This window comes from Thermobia domestica, chromosome 12 (assembly GCF_964235325.1).
Source record: "Thermobia domestica chromosome 12, izTheDome1.hap1.1, whole genome shotgun sequence".
Lineage (NCBI taxonomy): Eukaryota > Metazoa > Arthropoda > Insecta > Zygentoma > Lepismatidae > Thermobia > Thermobia domestica.
The window spans coordinates 112,799,969-112,822,069 of NC_137465.1; the positions used below are offsets into that span (position 1 = coordinate 112,799,969).

General features: G+C 32.7%; 1 protein-coding gene and 1 long non-coding RNA gene across 2 annotated transcripts in view; one reads left to right on the top strand and one right to left on the bottom strand.

The window, feature by feature from the left end:
- The window catches only part of LOC145665773 (uncharacterized), a 148,557-nt gene extending 147,110 nt beyond the window's left edge, over nucleotides 1-1,447 (top strand). The window contains exon 3 of the long non-coding RNA XR_014127642.1: nucleotides 1,171-1,447. This is a non-coding gene — a long non-coding RNA (uncharacterized LOC145665773). The remainder of the gene's footprint in view (nucleotides 1-1,170) is intronic.
- Nucleotides 1-22,101, bottom strand: part of LOC145666078 (limbic system-associated membrane protein-like) — a 743,072-nt gene that overhangs the window by 293,026 nt on the left and 427,945 nt on the right. Inside the window, exon 5 of the mRNA XM_081733173.1 lies at nucleotides 16,012-17,589. Coding sequence (XP_081589299.1) covers nucleotides 17,486-17,589 — 104 coding nt within the window. The 3' untranslated portion in view covers nucleotides 16,012-17,485. The remainder of the gene's footprint in view (nucleotides 1-16,011; nucleotides 17,590-22,101) is intronic.

The window sequence follows — 22,101 nt, forward strand, 5'->3', positions numbered from 1 at the left end:
TAGAATTCCTAAACAGATTATTAGAAATGCAGCACAAAATCCAAGAAAATTCTAAAAAAAAAAGGAAAAATTCAAGGAAGAAGGAATAGAATCATAGCCGAAGTCTAATAAAAGGATGGTTATTTTTTTCATCAACTGTCATGCATCTAAAATATTAACTGTAACTTCTCACTTTATTGAAATAACATTTTTTAAAAAAAATACTGAAAACCCAATAAAAAACGTAAGACTGTTACAGTAAGTATATATTTCGCATTTTGTTGTTTGCTAAAAAAATTTGATCAATATTTCAGAATGAAAATAAATAAATATTTATATAATACTCAAAATGAAAGACTGTTATATGCTATCTCATAGGGATGACTTTTAAAAAAGAAATTAAATAACATCAGAGTAACTTTTCGTAATTAAAATGAATGGTCTTACAATAATATGCTGAACGTATTTTAAAGGTATATTAAATAGAAGTACCCAATATTTTCAGATGGGTGTATGTGAAACTAATTAAAGCCAGTCTAATTAATTAGTTATAACATTTTTACGTTTTATTGTTTTTTCAGTATTTCGAAAAGAAAAGAGTATTTCAGTACATTGAAAAATTACCGATAACATTATAGAATATATTTGACAATAGGCCTAGAAGGTAAAAATAATCATATATGGTGTGCACTGGTACACCCGATATATATTCGTATGATTCTGTTCTTTGGATTTTGTTCGTCTCGTCAGAATTTTCGTTGAAGTTTGTCTGCTTAGATTTTGTCCTCGTCCTTGTTATTACAATCATTATTATGTACCTGAGTTACAATCTGCATAAAAACACGCTAAGAGTCAAATATTTCCGTGCTGTATTTCCCTAAAAGATCCCCACATAAAATTCCCTGTCTCAAAAATTAGGCAGAACGGGAATGAACCAAAATTCAGTGCAAGATGATCTCAGAGTTAGCTGCTAGTCAAACTCACGTAATACTACAGACGTAGATCACTTGAGACAGTCTCGGTAATGTCAAGATCATATTACTGTTCATATAGTATTAGAAGAACTGTTATTGCGTAGGGATATGTGTCCTTTGCCACACATACCCTGAGAGCGAAACAGAAAGTAACCTAACTAACAATTTCTGGTAAACTGGTGAACTGATCCTATTTTTCTGTTAAACGCTATTACAGGAGATGAAGCTGCTGCTACCAATATCATTCTCAAACAAAGCCCATGAATGAGAAGGTTAAGAAGATATACAACCGATCGCAATGGCTATGACAAATGTACAGAGAAACACCCCGGATGAACCTCTTCTGCTTGCTTCCATGACCTTTAAAAAGGGTGTCAGTTATATAAGATAGCTGATGGAAATATTTTTAACAAGATCTTAGACCACTAGTTAGTAAGTTAAATAAATAATTATTTACAAGCTTAATCCTGGAACTTTTGTGACGTAAACCGTAGATAAACATCCAAATTTGTATATTAATTCGAGAGAAAGTTGTTGCCAATAAAAGCAAAATAATTGACTCATTTTTTGTTTTCTTCAGTTTTTATACATTTTTATTTATTCTCGAAACAGAAAATATATTTCTAAAATTTACTTACAAAGAATATTTTTCAAATAAAGAAATTCAAGAACATATCTGCTGTGACTTTAAAAATTTCAGTGGTAGCACCTTGTTATTAAATATCAAACATGATGTAGTATTTGAAGCACCACAAAATTTGTTAATGCTTGCTCGTGTGTAAAGCTATGCAGACATTTATTAAGAAAACATACCGTTCCATGTATTTGCACTCTTTTGGTAGAAGTTAAAAGGAAAATTAATAATAAAAGAAAGGGAAACCTAATTTTTAAATTATTGTTCAACTTTTATTAACATCTACGATGGATTTCTGTGGCCTTGAACCAAATTAGAATAAAGAGTTATTGACAATTAGAAATCTTTCCATTTGCCATTGGAAAAGGAAAAAAGTTAACTTCAAAATTTCAAAGATAGATGGTTCTGCTATCTCGCTTTAATTACACAGAGGCACACAATGCTGTAATGAATGCCATTAAAACGATCCGAAATATGCTTTGCTTTAATGAGATCTTTATCTTAATGATGCATTTGTACGATATTTTCTCTTTTTGTTCGTATGCGTCGTAGCGTCGTTTTTTCTTCACAGATACTAAAGCTTTTCAATGAAGTTAAAAGATCCAAATTTTAACAGTTTAAACAAGTTGAGAAAAAAGTGGGAGAAATTGATCGTGACACTGATTAGCTATTGCTTTTCGTTCTTTGCATGCGTTAAACATTAATTCAAATGACAACGTTTCACGGAGGATCAATTACTACTTTTAGTACTGATTTTAGTTCATATTTGTATTTCTTTTGAATCATTATATTCAATAGTAATACCTTTATGTTGTTAATTTTGTTTGATGTCAGGTCTTTAAAAATTATTATTAGGAGATAATTTATTTTCACACCTAAAATGGAGAAAATATTTCCATTGAGAATTTCATTTCGAAAAGTAAGTGACACGGCATGAATTTCAATTTTAATAAACTCATTTACTATCTGTTAAGTAATAGTTCCTTAAATTACTAAATATTCCAAAGAGGATCGGAACAAAGCTGAATAGATTATGTTAATACAGCACCAATACAAGTAACTATCACTGTATAATACGTATTAGTTCATAAATGAAGAATGAAAACGTATATCTATATTATGTAAAAAGTGTTTTAAAGTGTACACAACTTAAATTGTCACTGTAGTCAACAATGTCCTTATGCTGTTCAAACAAATGTTCAGGGCTTGTGCTGCAAACCTCGCACAGAAGGTTGCTCTCAATAAAAAAAAAATAGTCAAATTTAACTACCCCTTCCGATTGAAATTTATGAATAAATACCTAGGTATATGTTATATTACTTGTACAGTACTGAAACAAAAGCTGCAATAGTACTGAAACAAAAACCGAACGACACACTTCACTTTTACAAGTAGTTCCTAATGGACTGTTCATTTACCAAAGATAGGGTTATCGTATTCTGAAATTAGAAAATACAAACACATTTCTATTTGGCTAACTTGGTATAAAAGTATTAACTTTGAAATGGTAATTTTCATATTTTACTACCAATTTTGCTTTTAAAACACTATTCAAAATAAATTGAAATGAACAAAAAATATTGGACAAGAGTACTTATACAATACCATTTTGACTCCGCCTATTCATATTTTCCAGTAGTAATCTTTCCTTTTTGTTGTTGTTGTTGTCAAATTCTTCTTTGAATATCAAGAACAAATCATACTTTTATATTTGAAATGTTTAAAATTTAATTGACAATACACTTCAGTGTAGAAAGTACAGACAAATTAAGGAATTTAAGAAAATGTATGCGAACAGAAATTTGTATTCTCAAAATCCGAACATATCTACATAGGTTGACATATGGTAACCTTGTAGTAAAGGAACCTGTTACTTCAAGTCCATAATTAAGCAACAATGACAGTGTTATGTAAAGTGTATTAATATTGGTATTTTAGTTGTTCAACGCTAGTATAGGTAAACTCATATGAACAAAATAAAGTACATACACACGCAAAATACAAAATACAGAAACAGTAAATGCGTTTGCTATCAACGAATCGTAGTACCATTAAAACTTTAAATCCTAATACACCACAGAACACAACACCGAATCACCCTCATAATGCAGCGGCAGAAGTAAGGATTTTCTGGTGGATTACTATTCCAAAGGCCAAGGTGCAACTTTCACAACATCTTAGATATACAGTATAATATGCTATTAATGTTTCTGTTTGTCAAGTAACAGTTGCCACTCAATAATAGGAAATCATTTTGGAAGGAAATATTTAAATTTCCTTCTGTTCCTTCCCTCCCTTGGACATTACTGTGACAATCAGTGTACCGCCTAAAATACTACTGCTTAACCTTTTAATGAGGTATAATTTGCATCAATACATCAAGTTAAGACTGTGCTACAATTACTTAATTGCAACTCAGCAGGTTTCCGACACACAATTATACCTTCTCAATCAATTTTTCGGAAACCAGGGGAAATAGACCATATACTGATATGCATTTGTTTGCTTAGGCTGGCCTCCTTTATCACCTCCCAAAATATATGTATTTCTTCACTGGACACTAATATATATATATATATATATATATATATATATATATATATATATATATATATATATATATATATATATATATATATATATATATATTAGGGTGGGTTGATTTCAGGTAACATTTTTGATGGGGTAACGAAACATGGTGAACTTGGCGCTCCGTGGTGTTCTGATAGTCGGAAACATAAGGATTTTCCATTTAAGTACTGTCTATTGAGGCCAACTTTACTTTGAACAGATGGATTTTACGTTAATTCAGCCAGCTATGCAGTACACATTGTATACGCATTCTGAAATGCTACCTGCAGTAGTATAGTAGTACAGATTGCAGACAATGTCATATCGGAGTTCTATCCAATTACAAACTAAGATGTGTTAAAATAATTCATTCCAGATCCGTTTGTAGATCACAACATTAACTTACTTTTGTTGTTTTCAATTACTACCACAGCGTAGAGTGAAGAACAAATATTCTCAAAATTTTTACATGCTAAACAACTGGCAGCATAAACTCTCATACAAAATTAGACTTCGTCTGCACGGAAGGTATTTCTGTTCGAGAATGTTTGGTTTGCATTATTGCACCATGTCGAGAAGAATGACCAAAGACCCTAGTACAAACAGCAGATTCATCTTTGACATTGCGTTCAACACCAACCGAATGACACGGATACGTTGGTAGAATCATGTGTGTGCTTGATGAAAGAACAACTGGTCCAACGACACGCGAAGGACCTATTTCCAAGCTGCTGTTATTTGGCCCTCAGACCAAGCCCATTACCAGGTTTCAACCTATTTCAGGTTCTGTAATTGATGTTCCTGAGCCATTGACGAAAGATTTAAGTTCTGATCAGCTGTATTTGCTAAGGATATGCATGTTAATTCAGCAAGGGGTGCACAATTCGAATCCTAATATTTTGCGATACTTGAAAACTGCACAGACAGGTGCTTCAAGCCATGCACGATAGCTAACTAAAGCTAACCGACTACTTCGATTCTATATTTCAGAGGAAGTGAAATGTTTGGTACGATTCGTACTAAACTTCTATGCTCCTATATGGTTCTATATTCCATCCATACTGTCAAGATGGTGCAAAGAATTATTACTTCATGGTATCACTACATCAAAAACTTCCTCCTGATGATCAGATCATAAATCTCCTCGTCCTCCTAAATAACTCATATTTCTGCGATTCTGAAAACCTGTTCTTCGCTGACATTTCTGATGAATAGGAACGCAAAAGAACATTTTCATGTCGGCACATTCTTCAAGCAAGAAAGAAGACTCCCAGCAGTGTGCAAGTCCGCTGCTTTGATAAAAAGCAGCAAAAAACCAATCTCAATGCTACTACCTAAATGGAACTAATAGACTGGGAGAGTACTCCTATATTCCCCCATCTTTACTTGATGACGAAAGCGACCATATTCTGTGTGTAATCAATAAATTATACTATCAAAGTATCAGTGTATTCGGTTGATATTGAACGCAATGTGAAATATGTATCTGCTGTTTGTACTAGAGTATTTGGTAATTCTTCTCGACATGGTGCAATACTACAAATCAAACATTCTAGAACAGAAATACCTTCTGTAATTTTGTATTAGAGTTTGTGCTGCTAGTTGCTTTAGCATGTAAGAATTTGAGAATATTTGCTCTTCACTCTACACTGTAGTAGTAATTGAAAACACAACAAAAGCAAGCTACAATGTGGTGTCTTCAAACACATAAATTAATCTGGAATGAATTACTCTTAACACATTTTAGTTTGTAACTGGATGGAACTCCGATCCGACGTTGTCTGCAATCTGTACCTCTATAATACTGCAGGTAGCAGTTCAGAATGCGTATACAATATGTACTTCATATCTGGCTGTAATAGATAGAAACTCCATCTATTCGAAGTAAGCTTGACCTCCCTAGACAGGACTTAAATACAAACTGCTTTCATTTTCCACTATCAGGACGCCACGGAGCACCAATTTCACCATGTTTCGTTACCCACACCAAAACGTTACCTGAATTCAACCCACTATATATATAGGGTTTTAATGAACAATACCGACAAACTGTAAGAGGTGATACCTTACATCAAAATAAATCAAAAAGTTCTTATGGACCTGTGAGAAAAGTGCATAGTTTGAAAACAAAGGCTGTCCAAAATCGCGAAAAAGTCAAACATCAAAAGGCCCTATTTTGAATTCGAGAAATCGTGGAGTGGTGGTCCTTATCAGCGTAACGGAAGTTACGCATACACAATCCAAAAATGCATAATTCATTAATATTCAGTGGGTGTGCAGAGTATTTCCTGCAGGGTGAAATTCCCAGACATGCCATCAACGGAATTTTGAGGTATGTTCTGATTTTATGATTGGTCCAAAGTAAGCAAACTATAAGCCTTGACAGCAGTGAACATGGAATCCTTTGGCGCGATGTCGGAAGTGTTAAAGATCGTCAACAGCACGGTCTCTAGTACTCTGGAAAGAGCATGCTGCGATGTTTACCTTCATGCTTATAAGTGAAGAAAACGTGAAATATACCGTGACGAAATACATCGCATCACACGTTATTCCGAACACACACACACACACACACACAAAACATGGATCTGCCGGTTCCTAACACTTCCTCCAAAACACTGGATGTCGATTGTTGTCAAGGCTTACCTCCTACCGACTTTGAACCCTCTTTGAAATTAGGGTATATCTAAAACTCTATTGAGAGCATATTGAGAATTATACCCTGTACAGAATAACCTGCACACCCATTGAAAATTGATGTAATATGCATTTTTGGATTGTTGAGTGGAGTTGATTTTCAGTTTAACGTCCCTTTCAGCAGCGAGGCGATATGAGACGGGACCTACTGATTAACGTGCAATCCAAACCACATGGGCTCCGCCGGGAATCGAACCCAGGTCTCCCACGCTAAAGCATTTTTGGATTGTGTATGCGAAACTTCTTTTAAGTTGATAAGGACCATCATCCACAGGTTTTGGAATTCGAAATACAGCCTGTTGAAATACAGCTTTTTCGCGATTTTTGACAGCCCTAACTCTGAAACTATGCACTTTTCGCAATAGGTTCATATGAACTTTGATGTGAGCAATCACCTCTTAAAGTTTGTCGGTATAGTTCATTAATACCCTGTATATACTGTATATATATATATATATATATATATATATATATATATATATATATATATATATATATATATATATTCCATGAATAACACTAAGTCCCGTCTATATTTGCCTTCAGTTATAAGTAGAATTTTTACGTTTTAGTTTTATTTCTATAATCTGTATTGTATTAAATTACAAAATGTCAAACTATCAAATAACTCAGGAAGTACTTTCAATATTTCAATCTGTTCATTTCGTCCTCTAACTATTAATAACAATGTGCAAGCTGCACAATGGAATGCATATGTTTCGTAAATGCTTCATATGACAACGATAACATTTTTTACATTGATTAATTAGGTAATATTAATGAATATGTGGTTAAAAAATTTTATGGTAACATAAATCGAATTCCGATTTAGATCAGAGCAATGGCGTACGCAAAAGAGGATTTCCGGGCTATAATCTTCCTCAATAAGATGCGTATTAGGTTCGTGCTAATGAAGTGTCGGTTTTCATGTCTGGTGAGAAATTCACTTTAGCAATACAACATAGGTATGAACTAACGTCACAAATCTAACGTCACGAATTAAGTATTCCATGTGCTTTTACACCATATGCTACACCATATGCTTTAAGTAAACACTCTTCAGATGACAGCCACGAAGAAGACGTTGTTTACTATCGTCAACAATCGGCAAGTGACGCAAATGCAAGCAGTCAGCAACATTTTTGCATAAAAGGAGACTGGACACCACAGAAGACATCAATCTCGCCCGGTTGATCAAACTACCAACTCTCTGAAACGAATGGTCATCAAGAGCACCCTCTCTAAGATACCTGGTCATTGAGAACACCTTAAGCCCTTCTCTAAGATGCATAGTCATTGAGAGATACCTCTGCTACACACTCTGAGACATATGTTCATTGAGATCTTTTACTTCCTCTCTAAGATTCTCAGTCATTGAGAGGTGCCTAATTGCCGAATTCTCTAAGACGCTGGGTAATAGAAAATCCCTACTCTCCTTTCTAAGATTCAGGATCATTGAGAGTCACCTATCCAACACTCATTAAGACGCATGATGGTTGGGTTCTTATAGCTTGATCAACAAACTCCAAATAAAGGAACTTACACTTATTTTCAATATATTGTATTCAAGAGGTCAAGAGTCTGTTCTTGAACAGATAAGCATAAATGTGTACCATGAATAAAACATTAAAGCAAGTATTTTTTCTTTATGAATTTAAAACTTGGATATTGTCCAATACAAAGCTTATATGGTATCAAACCAGAGACTCCGTGCACCAAAGGCATCAAAGACAGAGAAGTTTTCAAGATAATTTTCTTATTTCAAGAAAGGAATTTTTAATTTTAGGAGCTTCAACAACAACCTATCTCTTTGTTTACTTCTGTCTTGATTTAAAACTGTGAAAAGATACCATTAAGATTGGCAAACACTGCTATTATTTTAAAAGTCCTTTAGTTAGTGCAAAGATCTCCAACCATTTTATTATTCAATTAACGTATCAACCCTACACGTACCAACATTGTTTACGTCACAGTTCTACGTTCTTTCTTTCTAATTGAGGAAATATTTGTGTTTAGTTAAGAGTTTACACAAGCAAAACTTTCTCATCCTTGTACAGTTTCAAAATCCCAGAAATACTTTAGATTTCTGAGTTTGTTAATCTTTTCCTCATACAAAGTGGATTTCTGTGCAAGCGTAAGCATTCTGACTTCCTCAGAAAGTAAAAACAAAGATCATTCGGAGCACACACTCATTATGCACTCATCATTTAGTTATTTAATCATATTGACACCCAGTCTTTTTTACTAACGGTATGGCGTACCGGCACCTTTTTAAACGAGAACGGAATATTGTCTCTTCTGTCTTATAAAGATGACGAGAAACTTCAAAAATACCAAATAGAAAAGTATAGTTTTATTGGAAATCAGTTTTTAATTGCTTTCCTTTTTTTCTTTGAAAAGATTTGCGAATCTTTGTTCCTTCTTGAAGTCAGTTAATTGTATCCAGACTAAAAGAAATATTTGGGCCGTTCTGTTTCTCGCTCGCTGGTACGTACTCGCGACTCCAGTTTTTCATTCCATTTTTGCACGGTAATATAAACAATAAAGGCTCTGAACGACCAGTGTTTTTCTTTTTTTGAAAGGAGTGATCTCCCACAACGAAATAATCCCAACAAATTTGTTTGTCGGTGAAGTTCGACTAAACTGAAAGCCAATACAAATATTCTGTTGAGATTCCCGCTTAGTACCTTCTCCGCAGAGGAGCCTTTGCTCAGTTAATATTTTAATGTATCCAATTAATTGTTTTTATTCATTATTAGGAAGAGGGTTAAGTTAAAGATTTTTAGATTTTTTCCACAAAGTTTATCAATTAATTTAGTAGAGGTTTGTAGAACATTTTGGTAGCTTGATTGGTATTCTGAAGAACATTATGTGAACAATGTACTGTATGTGTGTTGTTATTGATATTCACTATTTGTAGAACTCTTAATGCCTTTTGAAGACAAACATTTGCAGTTTACGTTCACCCATTTACAGAAAGAGGAAAAACCAAGAAACAAATCACTAAGAAATATTAATTATCATTACGTTCATCGTATTATACAATTAAGATGTAAGAATCAGACATTTTAAAGCATCTTTATATATATGTACATAAGATTTCTTAGTTGCAAAGTTGCAAGGTTGCAGTGATATGTTACTGCACATTATTATTTACAATGAAAGGTATGCAACTTTTTAACCATTATGAACATGAGATCAAGCGTACCGGCATCTTTATTGTTAAAAATTAAACTCTGCTGACATCCATTTTTATAGTTAATTATTTATCGTATTATATTCGAGATTCATTAGTTTTAATCTTGGCAGAATATTGCGTGGCAACTACAGGAATCAGTGAGTAGAAAAAGGAGAATATTTCCCAACACGTTACTTTTAAAGAATGAAAAGTAAAACTGCTTACCGAAAATACCATTGCTTACGTAAAAATATCTCTATAGGAGATTTGTAGCGTATGTTAAGACCTTTCATTTCCCAAAATTCTAAAAACGTAATGGGATTGGATATTTAGTTATGGAGAAATTGTTATCTTGGAATGTTATCCTTAATTTTTGGAATGTTCTTCTTTTTCTACTCACCGATTCAATTATAAAATGTCTATTCCAAAGTCTCTACCTTACACTAACAAAGATCTTACAAATTGATTTACAGGAATGTCTTCTAAAATGTGTTTTTAGTTTTCATTCAAATAATTAATCAACCCTTCCTAATTGTATACGTTACACCATGAAAGCATTAAGTCTGTAGCGCTATTAAGCTATGAACTACACATGTTTACTGGCAAGATTTAACTTTCAATTTTTCAAAAATATTTTAAACATTTAGAAAACAGAAGAAAGTATTTATAAATGTAATAGAGTACGCACATAGAACATTTATTATACACAAGAACAAAATTCACTCTGTGTAATGAACTAGGGTGAATATGCCTGGAGTTTCAATGAAAAATACTTCATCCTTGCAAAAGAAGTAACGGGAAGAACAAATAATTCCATTTATCTTGATGAAACGGCTGTTATTTGATAGCGATTAAATATTGTGAAGAAACTCAAGATTTTAAGAATGATTTCGTTTCTTTTCTTTTTCTTTCTTTCTTTTCTTCCTCTTTTCTATTTTTGTACTTGAATCTTGTGTGACATTGATTCAAATTCGCACAATGATTTTGGAAAAACCTGTTTACTGAGAAAGCAATTCAATAAATATGGTAAGTAAAAAAAACTATTCTTGTTTGAATTTCGAACACTGGTAGTAGAAGTTCACTCACAGCAAAACATGGTTTAGACTCCTTATATGTTAGATTCTTAGTAACTTCGGAAAGAGTCAACTAATATTAATTCAACTGATATATATATATATATATATATATATATATATATATATATATATAGAGAGAGAGAGAGAGAGAGAGAGAGAGAGAGAATATTGTCTTTGTAGAGTATTGGAAACTCTGTTCCAATTGGTTAATTCGTTGAAAATGTTATAAAATATCGAATATATACATTGAATTTTCATGGCAATTCTAGGAATAGATATGAGAGCTTATGTTATGGCATAATCCGAGGTATTTCAAAAACTTTATAAGCAAGCAATTTTAAAGTTTGTATGTTTATGCATATTTTCATTTCAAGTAACGTTAGTAACAATATGTTAAACAGCGAGATTGTTGTAAGCTTTCTTTTACTATTATACTGATCACAAGGGCTTGAATGTGTCCAGAAAATAAACGGTAATTTTGAACGTTTTAAACCAACGGTAAATCTGTTTTATTTATCATTTTTTGAACTAAACATACTGAAAAGCGTCAGTTCTTGATTTGATTTAATTGTGACGACTGAAATCATTCCTCATACTATTACTGTCATAAGAAAATGTGATATCAGATTCATTGGTCACGTTTCTTTTCTTTCTAAATGTCTGCTGCCGAGAAAACGAACCTTGCACTCTTCTGTTTCTAGCTATCTGTTTACAGAACACAAAATATTTTGAAATTCTTACTCTAGTTGTATCAATGTAGATTGAATCTGCATTTCAGTTCATTTAAACACAAGTCTCGCCCACACATTCCAGGAAATAATTCATTTTCGATGTTTGTGCAGATCTGATTTTTCGTTCATAGGCATTTTAGTTTAAACAAAGGTTTAGCACATAAAACTTGTTCATACATAAAGAAAATAAAAAAAGATAAACAAAATTCGCAATACCACGCTACTGCTAATAATTTGTTTTCATAATTCGAATATTTTAAATGTAACTACCTGAAGTATTTAAACTATTATATTGCCTTTCTTTAGTCTTCTTGATTTTGTGTTCTATTTCCATGGAGACATTTACCACCGATGTTGACTCAGCGTTGTGAAACGAATTCGAATCTGATTTAAATAGCTTAGTCCGGCTTAGAAAATCAAAATTAATATTGCAGAGAACATATTGTGGCTTAAGTCTCTATTCTCTAGGATTCAAAAGGTAGTTATTGATTACGAGAATAATTTTACTATGCTCCACTTTTAGGTAAAGAGACTTCGTACTCTCGGCGTTTCTTCTTTCTTTCTATCTGATCTCTGATGTCTGACCCTCTTTTGTTGTCCAAGTTACCAAAACACTTATCCAGCTCAGTAGCGTTGAAGATTGCTTTAAAAGTTTCCAAAGAATTTTCCATATTGTGAGTAGATCCAAAGTCAGCTAAATGCCATCAGAACCTGGTACTGAAGATCTAACCAGAGTTTTCAAAACACTGAATCAGACAATGTATCATGAACTAAAGAAAGGAAATAAGTACAGCTGTTTAAGGATATTACACAAGAGAAAGTAAATAAATTTGCTTTCTACTTGTGTGTTTAAAAAAGAATACAAAAATACTTCTTGTAGACATAAGAAACTAATTGCAGAGACAAGTAAATAACAGCAAACAATTATACAGTGCCACGCATTCAATTGAAATAAGTGAAACACTGCAATAATAAACAATTTATTTTCTTGGACTCAGTTTACTTGTGCTGCAGTATCTTTTCTCTAGAAAACTTCCAGATGAAGCACGATTCCTTCCATATTTATTCTATGCACAAAGACCTTTATTGTCTGAATGGACATTAGGGGGATACGGCAAAAGTAATGTGGTAGTGAATCGTGATTCACTTCATATTTTTGTCCTTTCTTAAGACTGAGACATTGCTATAAAAGTGTGGGATGACTAGCTGATATGGGGTGCGATGTAAAACAAATAAGTATTTACAAGAAGCAGGTGATTCTCATTTCATCTTGACAGCTCGCCATCCAGCAGTTGGTTTCGTTGAAGTAGCATTGCCAGGTAATATATATAATTGGTAATAATATTATTATACATTTGTATTGTAAGCCTTGTATGAATGATATTTATTCATTATGTGCTCAAAAAAAACGACTACTTCAGTAAGTTTGAGAACACCTTACGCCATTTCAATTATTAAAGAAAGTAACCTGGACAGCTGCTAAAGAAAAGTAAATATTGCTAGAACCTTTGGATTAATGTAAGGTAGGAACAAAACTAGGAAGGCTTAATAGATTACTGAAATTGTTTTAGGTACAGATGTAATAGTAAAGTTATATTTTGTCAATAATATCACGGGATTTGCCAAAGTACACTTTAATATACACAAATTTATCGAGACATTGTCTGGTGTTTCATTCCTTACTACTAACATTAGAAACAAAATACAAGTTAATGCACGTAGTAGTCCGTAAAGATATGTAATATATTTTTCTAAAATATTATGTAATACGTTATTTAATAATATAAAGGAAGTATCGAATTTTGTGATTTATGATTATGCATAAGATGCAACGTAAACACAAATTTGTAAGAGAAATTAACTCTAATATTAGTTTGAGCTCATAAGCAAACCATTTTCATAATTATATTGGAAGAGAAAGTAAAATAGAATAGGGAGTAATTAAACATATATACATAGGGTTATTAATATTACGCTAGACATTGAATGAAGAAGTCTTACGGCTTAAGCTTTCAAATTTTAATGATAAGCTTAACACGAAATATCGTATAGGATCGTATTGTGTGTTTAGCTAAATGGAAACAATACTGAATTACAATATATAACTAGATGGAAATAAAATGTTCAATACATAAGGGATACACATATAAAAAGAAGAAAGGAAATAGTAAACTTTGTAAATCTGTGACATATTCATTTTAAACCTATAAATAAAGGAATATAACATGTTATAAAATATATGTTTATCTTTCCACAAAATATTGTACGGAAGCAGTTCTAAATAAAGATATTGTAGAGGAAGAGAGAATATTGTGAAGCATATCGTATCACATACAGGGGTGTCGAATCGTGGAGCTGAGAGGTTCCTCGACCCCAAGATCTGACTAACTTTGCTTGTAACCTTGATGGATGTATGACAACGAAACACACATTCTTGAATGAGACCCCTAAAGTTACATATATCGGTGCCTATGTAGTATTGGTAACTATTTTAAATACATTTTCTGAGCTACTTCGTGGCTAAGCGGTTCGATTCCCGGCAGAAAATACGTTGTTTAGGTCCCACATTAAGCTATAGGTCCACATCTCATATAGTCTCGTTACTGAAAGAGAAGCTAATTCCAAAATCAAATCAAAATCGAATACATTTTAAATTTATTGTGCTAGGGAGGAAATAAAATTTGTTTTCCAGGTTAAGTATAATGATGAAAAGTTAGAAATTGGAAGAATAAAATCATTAAAGAGAAATGCTAACTCCTTCTTTTAATTCGAATACTATATAGCAGGAGAGAATATAATATTATCTATGAGTTGAAATTGCAAAACAAACAATTTGAAACTTAAATCCTACATAATCATGTTGTCAGCATTTGAATTCATTATAGCATTATCATCGTGGTACGTATGGCATTAAAATATAAAGCTAAAATATAATGCTAAGAGGTAAAAACTTGTATCTGAAGTCAGTTTCTTAAATAAGCTAATCTAAAACTCACTGAAACGAAATCTGGAATAAATTAAGCTAGATAGACACCGGTATAAAATTTATTGATGAACTCATCGGCGTCACCTTAAGAAGACGAAGAAACAAGACTTAATTAGTTATGATTTCTGTAATGATAGTCAGACCGGTGGGAGGGTTCTATAATTCAAAACTCTTGAAGGCAACGCAGTAGTGTGAGATTGGGAATCGGATTGGATTGCTCGTACTGTAAGGGTTGACATTGCATGACAGTCTGCGCACCCGTCAATTCCATGGAATTCAAGTCGTAGTTCAGGGCTATGTTAATAGCAAAATCTAAACTCCTTGAGTAACAGTCCTTAGGAGACAGGGCTTACCAGCTGGCTTGCGGGAGTTACACCTTTGGAGTAGTCCGCACATCGACTCCCCAAGTTGTTAATTCTAACTTTCTAGGTCAGATTTTGCTACTACTTTCCATCACAAAGCTCCCAAAGTGTCCTCACAACCCTTAGTGGACGTTGCAACACCAACAGTATTTGCTGAGTACGAACGGTCACCCATCTTTCCTTGGACAAATCCCAACACTGTTTGAGTTTGCTAAATTATGAGAGGCTAGAGCGTTGACAACATTAATAGCATGCTATTTCCTTTATTACTTCGCTTTGAATTAGGACGTAAAAATGTAAAAAAAAAAAATCGTAATTTTAACAATTGTTGTTACTTTCCTGTAAAAGTATTTTTCAAAACTAATAATTTTCGAATTTAGTGATTTTATTGTTTACAATGCAATGTTTTGAAAATTAAACAATAAATAATTTAGAATTGTAGTTAAAAGATTTAGAAAATACAACTGAAATAGAAATAAATTATCATCTTAATTTTTATTAATTCTTTACAAATATTTTGAAATAGTTAACCCTCTTCATTTTCTCATATGTTTACTCTTTGTTCCTTCATAAAAACACAATCTCTTGAAATCATTGTTTTCATATTTATCTTTCAGGTAGAAGTTCAGTAAATCATTGAAATTGTGTTCTTAGAAACATATTGATTTATGTAACACAAATATATCGTTAAATCAATGAACTAATATCCCTTTTGCTTAATAATAAATATTCTCATTTCATACCACTTAACATTGATTCATTAAATAAAAACAATTAAAGAACAAAGATAGAAGATAACAATGATACGTAAAGCTTTACTCACCTGCTGCTAATGACCGTATATCAATATTCCTTTGTTAAACCATTAAGAATTATTTCCATCACTTCTAGTCTCTCTTTAACAATTCATATCTTTTTTAGATCTTCAAGAAACGTTCACGAAAGTCAACTTTTTTTAATGAAAACTCATCAGTGTTTTTCTCATCGAAATTTTCCCCTCTTTATAGTTGATATATATACATACTGTCTAGTTCATTTTGAATATTAAAAAAAGCACTTACATATATTACTCAAAAAAGCGTATTATGATTATGATTTTTTGTTTGTAAACAATGCTTTATTTCTCTTTTTCTTTTTTATTTTACATTTTGCAACACACTAATGATGTTAAATATTACAGTGGAAAACTTATTCTTTTCTTTAAACCTCCTTGGTATTGTTTCATTTCGAATAAGATTGATAAAAAACAAACAAAAAACAAAGTATATATGTTACTACATTCGTAATTATGCTTTAGAGTTTATAGGCCCTTAGAATTTGATATTTTGTTTCTAAAGTAGGCCTCACACAATGTTAACAACACAAATTTTGAAAAATAATAATATGTACACACATCATTTTGATGTTCGTTTGTAATATTTTCTAATATTTCCACACTTCACCACAGTTTTGACAACTTACCATGTTCAATACTTCTTATATAATTGGTCCTGTCTCTTCGGGAAGAATATAGGTTAAACCATAATCTCGTTACCTACTTTTTCAATAGTTTAATCACGTTAAGGTATTGTATGGTTTAGCCATATTTTTCGTTATTTGAACGGAAGAAACATCCGTTAATAAAAATAGCTAAGTAGATAGTTCTTCTGTTTGAAGAAAGAAAGGCAAATTTACTATATTTATAGTATGTATATATAAGTTATACTTGTAAATATGTCTTTGTAGGTATGTATATATATGCATGTATATATAGATTTTTGTGTATATATAATGTATATATATATGGTACATGTAGAGAGACTATGTCTCGATTTTATAATTTTTTAAAATTCTTGATGCTCAGACATGCTTTAAGGATTGTTTTTTGAAGTTCCGATCCTCACTGTGAGCTTATATTACACTAACGCACTGAAAACTATATTTATCTTATGCAACACCGTTCCTCATACATATTTCAAAATATCACATTTGATAAACCACAAAACACTCACACGTTTTTCATTATAGAACATGGTTTTTTCTCAAACTGATATATTATCTTCACTTGTCAAGAAATCCCTGACTACATGACTATTCTCTTCATATTTTCTTCTTAACGTTCAATTTCATTCACACTTTTGGACTTCAAACAATATTATGATTCGTTTTTATGTCGTGTTGGAAAGTAAAAATTAAAATAAATAAACATAATTTTTTGTATCATAATGTTTTCTTTCTTATATATATATATTCATAAAGTATGTATTATTATGTTTTCGGAATGTTCAGTGTACCAACAGTAAGTTCACCAATAAACGTTAGGGGGACAGCAATAATAAGCAGACACAAAATATCAAACAGTACAAATGAGAGGACCCACGATGCGCTTGGCTACCATGTTGCATTGCTGCTGGATGTTCCCCTGGAAAGAAAATGAAAACAGAAAAAATTATTTTTCATTACATAAAATTGTTTCTCCAAATACAAACATTGTATAAAAATCCACACATACACACTTACAAATACATATATGTATGTGCAGTTATCTTCCATTTCTCATTACCTTCCAATTGGATACAATGAAAATAAAAATAGAATGAGGGAAGTACCATGACGGAATTTCATTTTAAAACTACCATAATAATAGATTGGGTATAGAAGCAATGAAACTAGATAGTCTTTCATTGTCTAGAGGGTACATCTAACGGTAAATACGCCAGTTTACTTCAAATTCATTCTTTTGAAAAATAATTTTCTATCCAATTTAATTTAGCTTCAATTTCTTTGTAACGGTAAGCAATTATGGCCCCTACTTGGTCAATTCAGTATATGTCAGTCTTTTGTTCAATGTTTACGGTGCTTTAATCAATACTTTTTATCTACGATTAGGTTTGATTTAAAGAAGTGCATTGAAATGTATTCCTTACAGAGAGCCATACTCTTCCTTGCAGAATAAGGTAGAGCAGGAAAGGGAGTCCTGCCAAGAGGACGAAAAGTTTGTCCTATACGAAAAGTTTACTTGATATTTTTGATTCAATAGAATTTATTACACTGTAACACATGAGTTAAACGAAAGGTTGGATAAAACAGTCCTGTGTGTCTTATAATTGCAAGAACCTCGCAGCTGATGAGGGAAAGTGAGCCGATGAAGTATGGTGAGTGGTAACGACTGGGTTATTAAGTCAAAAAAAAAAAAAAAAGCATCAGTGGCGTAAAGTATAGAAGGAAAGTAGAAGCACCATAGCAATATATTTTGGAAAGAAAGGCGAACAACGTGCGTGGATCAAGACTGACGTGGCACATGGGTGCAGCGTACAACAATGTTTTCAGGTACTTCGTGACAACCTTTTCGCCAAATTGAAGAAATCAATTCTTGGGAATCACTGTGACAAAACAGACGTCATCACCCTGCCATATGGCTGTCCTGCGTCACATCGGCAGACTGACTGCGTACGAGGCCTTCCACACGTGCGTCAGAAGGTGAACTGATGTAAGGCGATTACATTGAAGGAATATAATAGGTATTCTTTTGTGCACATAATTTAATAGAATAAATAATATGAATATGCTGGTTGAGCATCTTGAGTATTGCTTCAAACACTACTTACTGAACTTTATAGAACATTGAATAATACAATATCCTCTGGTGATAATAAAGTTATTCAGTAGTAAAATTCTCGTTTAACAGCATATGTTACAAAATTGTAGTCACTACCCAACCAATGGCTTCTCTTTGCTCAAAATACATACATCAATAAAATAAATAATAATTGAGGTTTAGCAGCACTACCTATTACAGATGTTTCCATCTATTTGATCTTTTTAAGCTCTCTTCAAATTCAAATGTATGGATTGCAGGATATATTAGTAATGGTACTGCAGACATAAATTTAGCCCTGATCTGAGATAAGCAGGGCTGGGTTTCCAGCCTCCTTGATTGTCAGGGGTTCCTACAGCTTGTGCATAGTTGTTAAATCATGGGTTTTTGTACCTGGAAGACTTTTAATACCAAAAGCGGGAGATGAGCTTGTCTTAACACTCCAATGTTAGCATCGGAGATGTCAATAGCTTCCCATTTGGAAGTTCCTTTAACCAGTAGTATAGGTAGAATTAGTAAATAGACTTTGGTATATCGTGCTAAGAAATGTATTCTGTTACCCTTTCTCGGAGGGGTTCTAGTATATACTACTAGATACCTTGAACGCAGCTCTATTATGCATATAATGAAATATATATAACGGATCAGTATAAAGAGATAAAGTTCAAGAGGTATAAAAGGAAGGCTCCTACGAAGTCCCACAAGAGTAATGATATCTTCAATGATAATAAATTGTGATAAATGGTTCACTAGTCACAATTCTCCATTGGCCTACTACCTAAAACGTCCATATTTATATAAATTATATTGAAGGCAGAAAAAGGACCACGCAAAGTTTCAATTCCGTCTTGTGGATTTAAACTGTTCGCAGTCATCTAATGTGCGATGTGTAACTCCTAGCATTCTTTAATTATATACCTTGTTTCAACACTAGGAAATGTGATATGCATATTCTCTGTTAAATTCAACGTTACCTGGTGTGAAGATATTAGTGGATTGGTTCCTTTAACGAACTCGGCTAAGATTGTAGCTCTTGTTATCTATAGCAAAATACTGATATTTTTAAAAATAAAATTGGTTTCGTTCAAAATTTATTGCATAAGATAAGTATGTACCAATATTACAATCTTATAAGACCTACTTGCATAGTCATAATAAGTTGTACGAGGTTACTGTTACAACATTATGTCTATTATCTCATTTGTTATAAACAGTGATTCTTTCAGAAACAATGTTTCGGGGAGTCACACTTAGCATTCCAGGGGGGCACTGCTGGTACTATTGTGTTTATTATTATTTATATACGTATTATTTTGGTCTCATTCGGAGGGCAGTGCCACCAAATAACATGTCTGGAAGAAACACTGGTTATGAAGCAGGCTTTAATTGAACACAGAGATGAAAAAATGAAATGAAATATTTCAGTTTAACGTACCACAGTTATGCCCTTTAGGCTAAGGGAAATGATGATTAAGGCAAGTGAATGATGTTGGATGAATTGGTGGAATGAGAAAGTGGGAGGAAACGGGAGTACCCAGAGAAAACTCACATACAAGATGTTGTCCACCACAGACTTACTTGGCCGAGATTGAACCAGGGATCCCAAGCAGCAGAGGTAAGCACTCTATCACTGAACCATAGTACCCATATCCCGAACACAGATTTGATACTGTATATGAGGAAGAGATAATATCATTTCAATACATTCTTGTAATCTAAACGCTAAAATCCAAGCCTCAAGGGCCGCGAATGGTCGGTTGACACGCTGTGGGATGGTTTAGTGACGTCAGTGCATGTGACACTGTTTTCGATTTTAGACACATATATTGTACATTGAATAATTATTTCTCATCTTCTTTTATTGTATACAGTATAATATTAGAAGATTCAATTTTCCCTACTCCCTTAGAGTCATCCTTCCGCAGGTTGGGAACCAGTCTTTGATGTTAACTGAATATGCGAAAAGTTTTTTTTTCTGATATAATGAAATAAACGTTTATTTTATTTACTAGTCATTAGCTTAAAAGTAACAATTAAGGATCTTAATGCATTAACCTATATTTTCTACTTTGTAGATTCAAAACTTGGTCAGGCCAAACGCAAACTCGTCTTCCAGGTTAAAATGTATAGTCAATCTTATCATATTCCTGGCTGTGAAAGGATGTTAAACTATGTGTAAACGCAATAAAATACAAATATTAGAGACATAACATTCATATCGGTATACATAAGGACGTAATTGCATTTCGTGTCATACATTTTATGCAATGCAAGTTGATACAAACATTTCGTGAAAGTAAATAAACAAATGATTTATAGCTTGTCAATTGCATTTCTGCTAACAAAAGGTTTTGCCAAAAGTACCAACATAACTTAGTTTAATAACGTCGTTTATATCTAGTCTTAAAGCTGTAAATTTATGCTTTACTTCACATTTATACTTTATCAAGATTTTTGTTTAGAATTTACATTTACTTTATATTTTCTTTCTCTAATCCATAAAATGTATTTTTGTTTGCCCTAATTCGGAATATAAAATAAACAAAACACATATATTATATTTCGAAATAGTGTTCTGGATACATTTATCCCTAAACAAACATTAGAAAACATCATTCCTCGTTTTGTACGAAAATATTATTATTATAGCTTCACATTTCAAAAGTAGGTTATAGTCGTAACACAAAGCAATAGAAGAAAATTTCGCGTACCTGGTTGTATTTTCGTCAGTTCCCCTCAAAACGTCTCACTTCATCCACAAAACGGACAATAAGAATGACACCAACCTTTTTCTTTTTAGAAAATAAAGACAGGGAAAGAGAAAAAAGATCGAGATAAAGAAGAAAATATAAATTTGATAGGTTATCCCTTCAAGCGACAAAGGCTTTATATGCCTCTATACAACATCCTGGATCGAATATCACCATTTTTATTTCGTTGCCACAGGATGGCGCCTGTCTCGCTTTCCATAGATCCAGCCTCTTAAAAACGTTTTTATTGCACCTATGCCGAACACTTCAACAGAAACTAACAAAAAAGAACATACAAAACGGTGGAAGATAGTACGAAGAAATAAACGGGGTGAGAAAGGACAGAGAAAGAAAGATAAAGGGAAGTGGGAAGAACATAAAAAAGTACAGATAGGACTGAGTGACAATAGCGCTCTCAACTTTAAAGCCAGATCGTCCCAATGTTACACGATAGAGCGTGTGCAAAGAACAAGATGATTTCGAAAGGAAAAGGTCATAAGGCAGGTTGTCGTCTATGTTATTTTCTATTTATTTTATTTATTTTAGATACGGAACAGAATACGTAATGAACCTTTCCTAATATTTT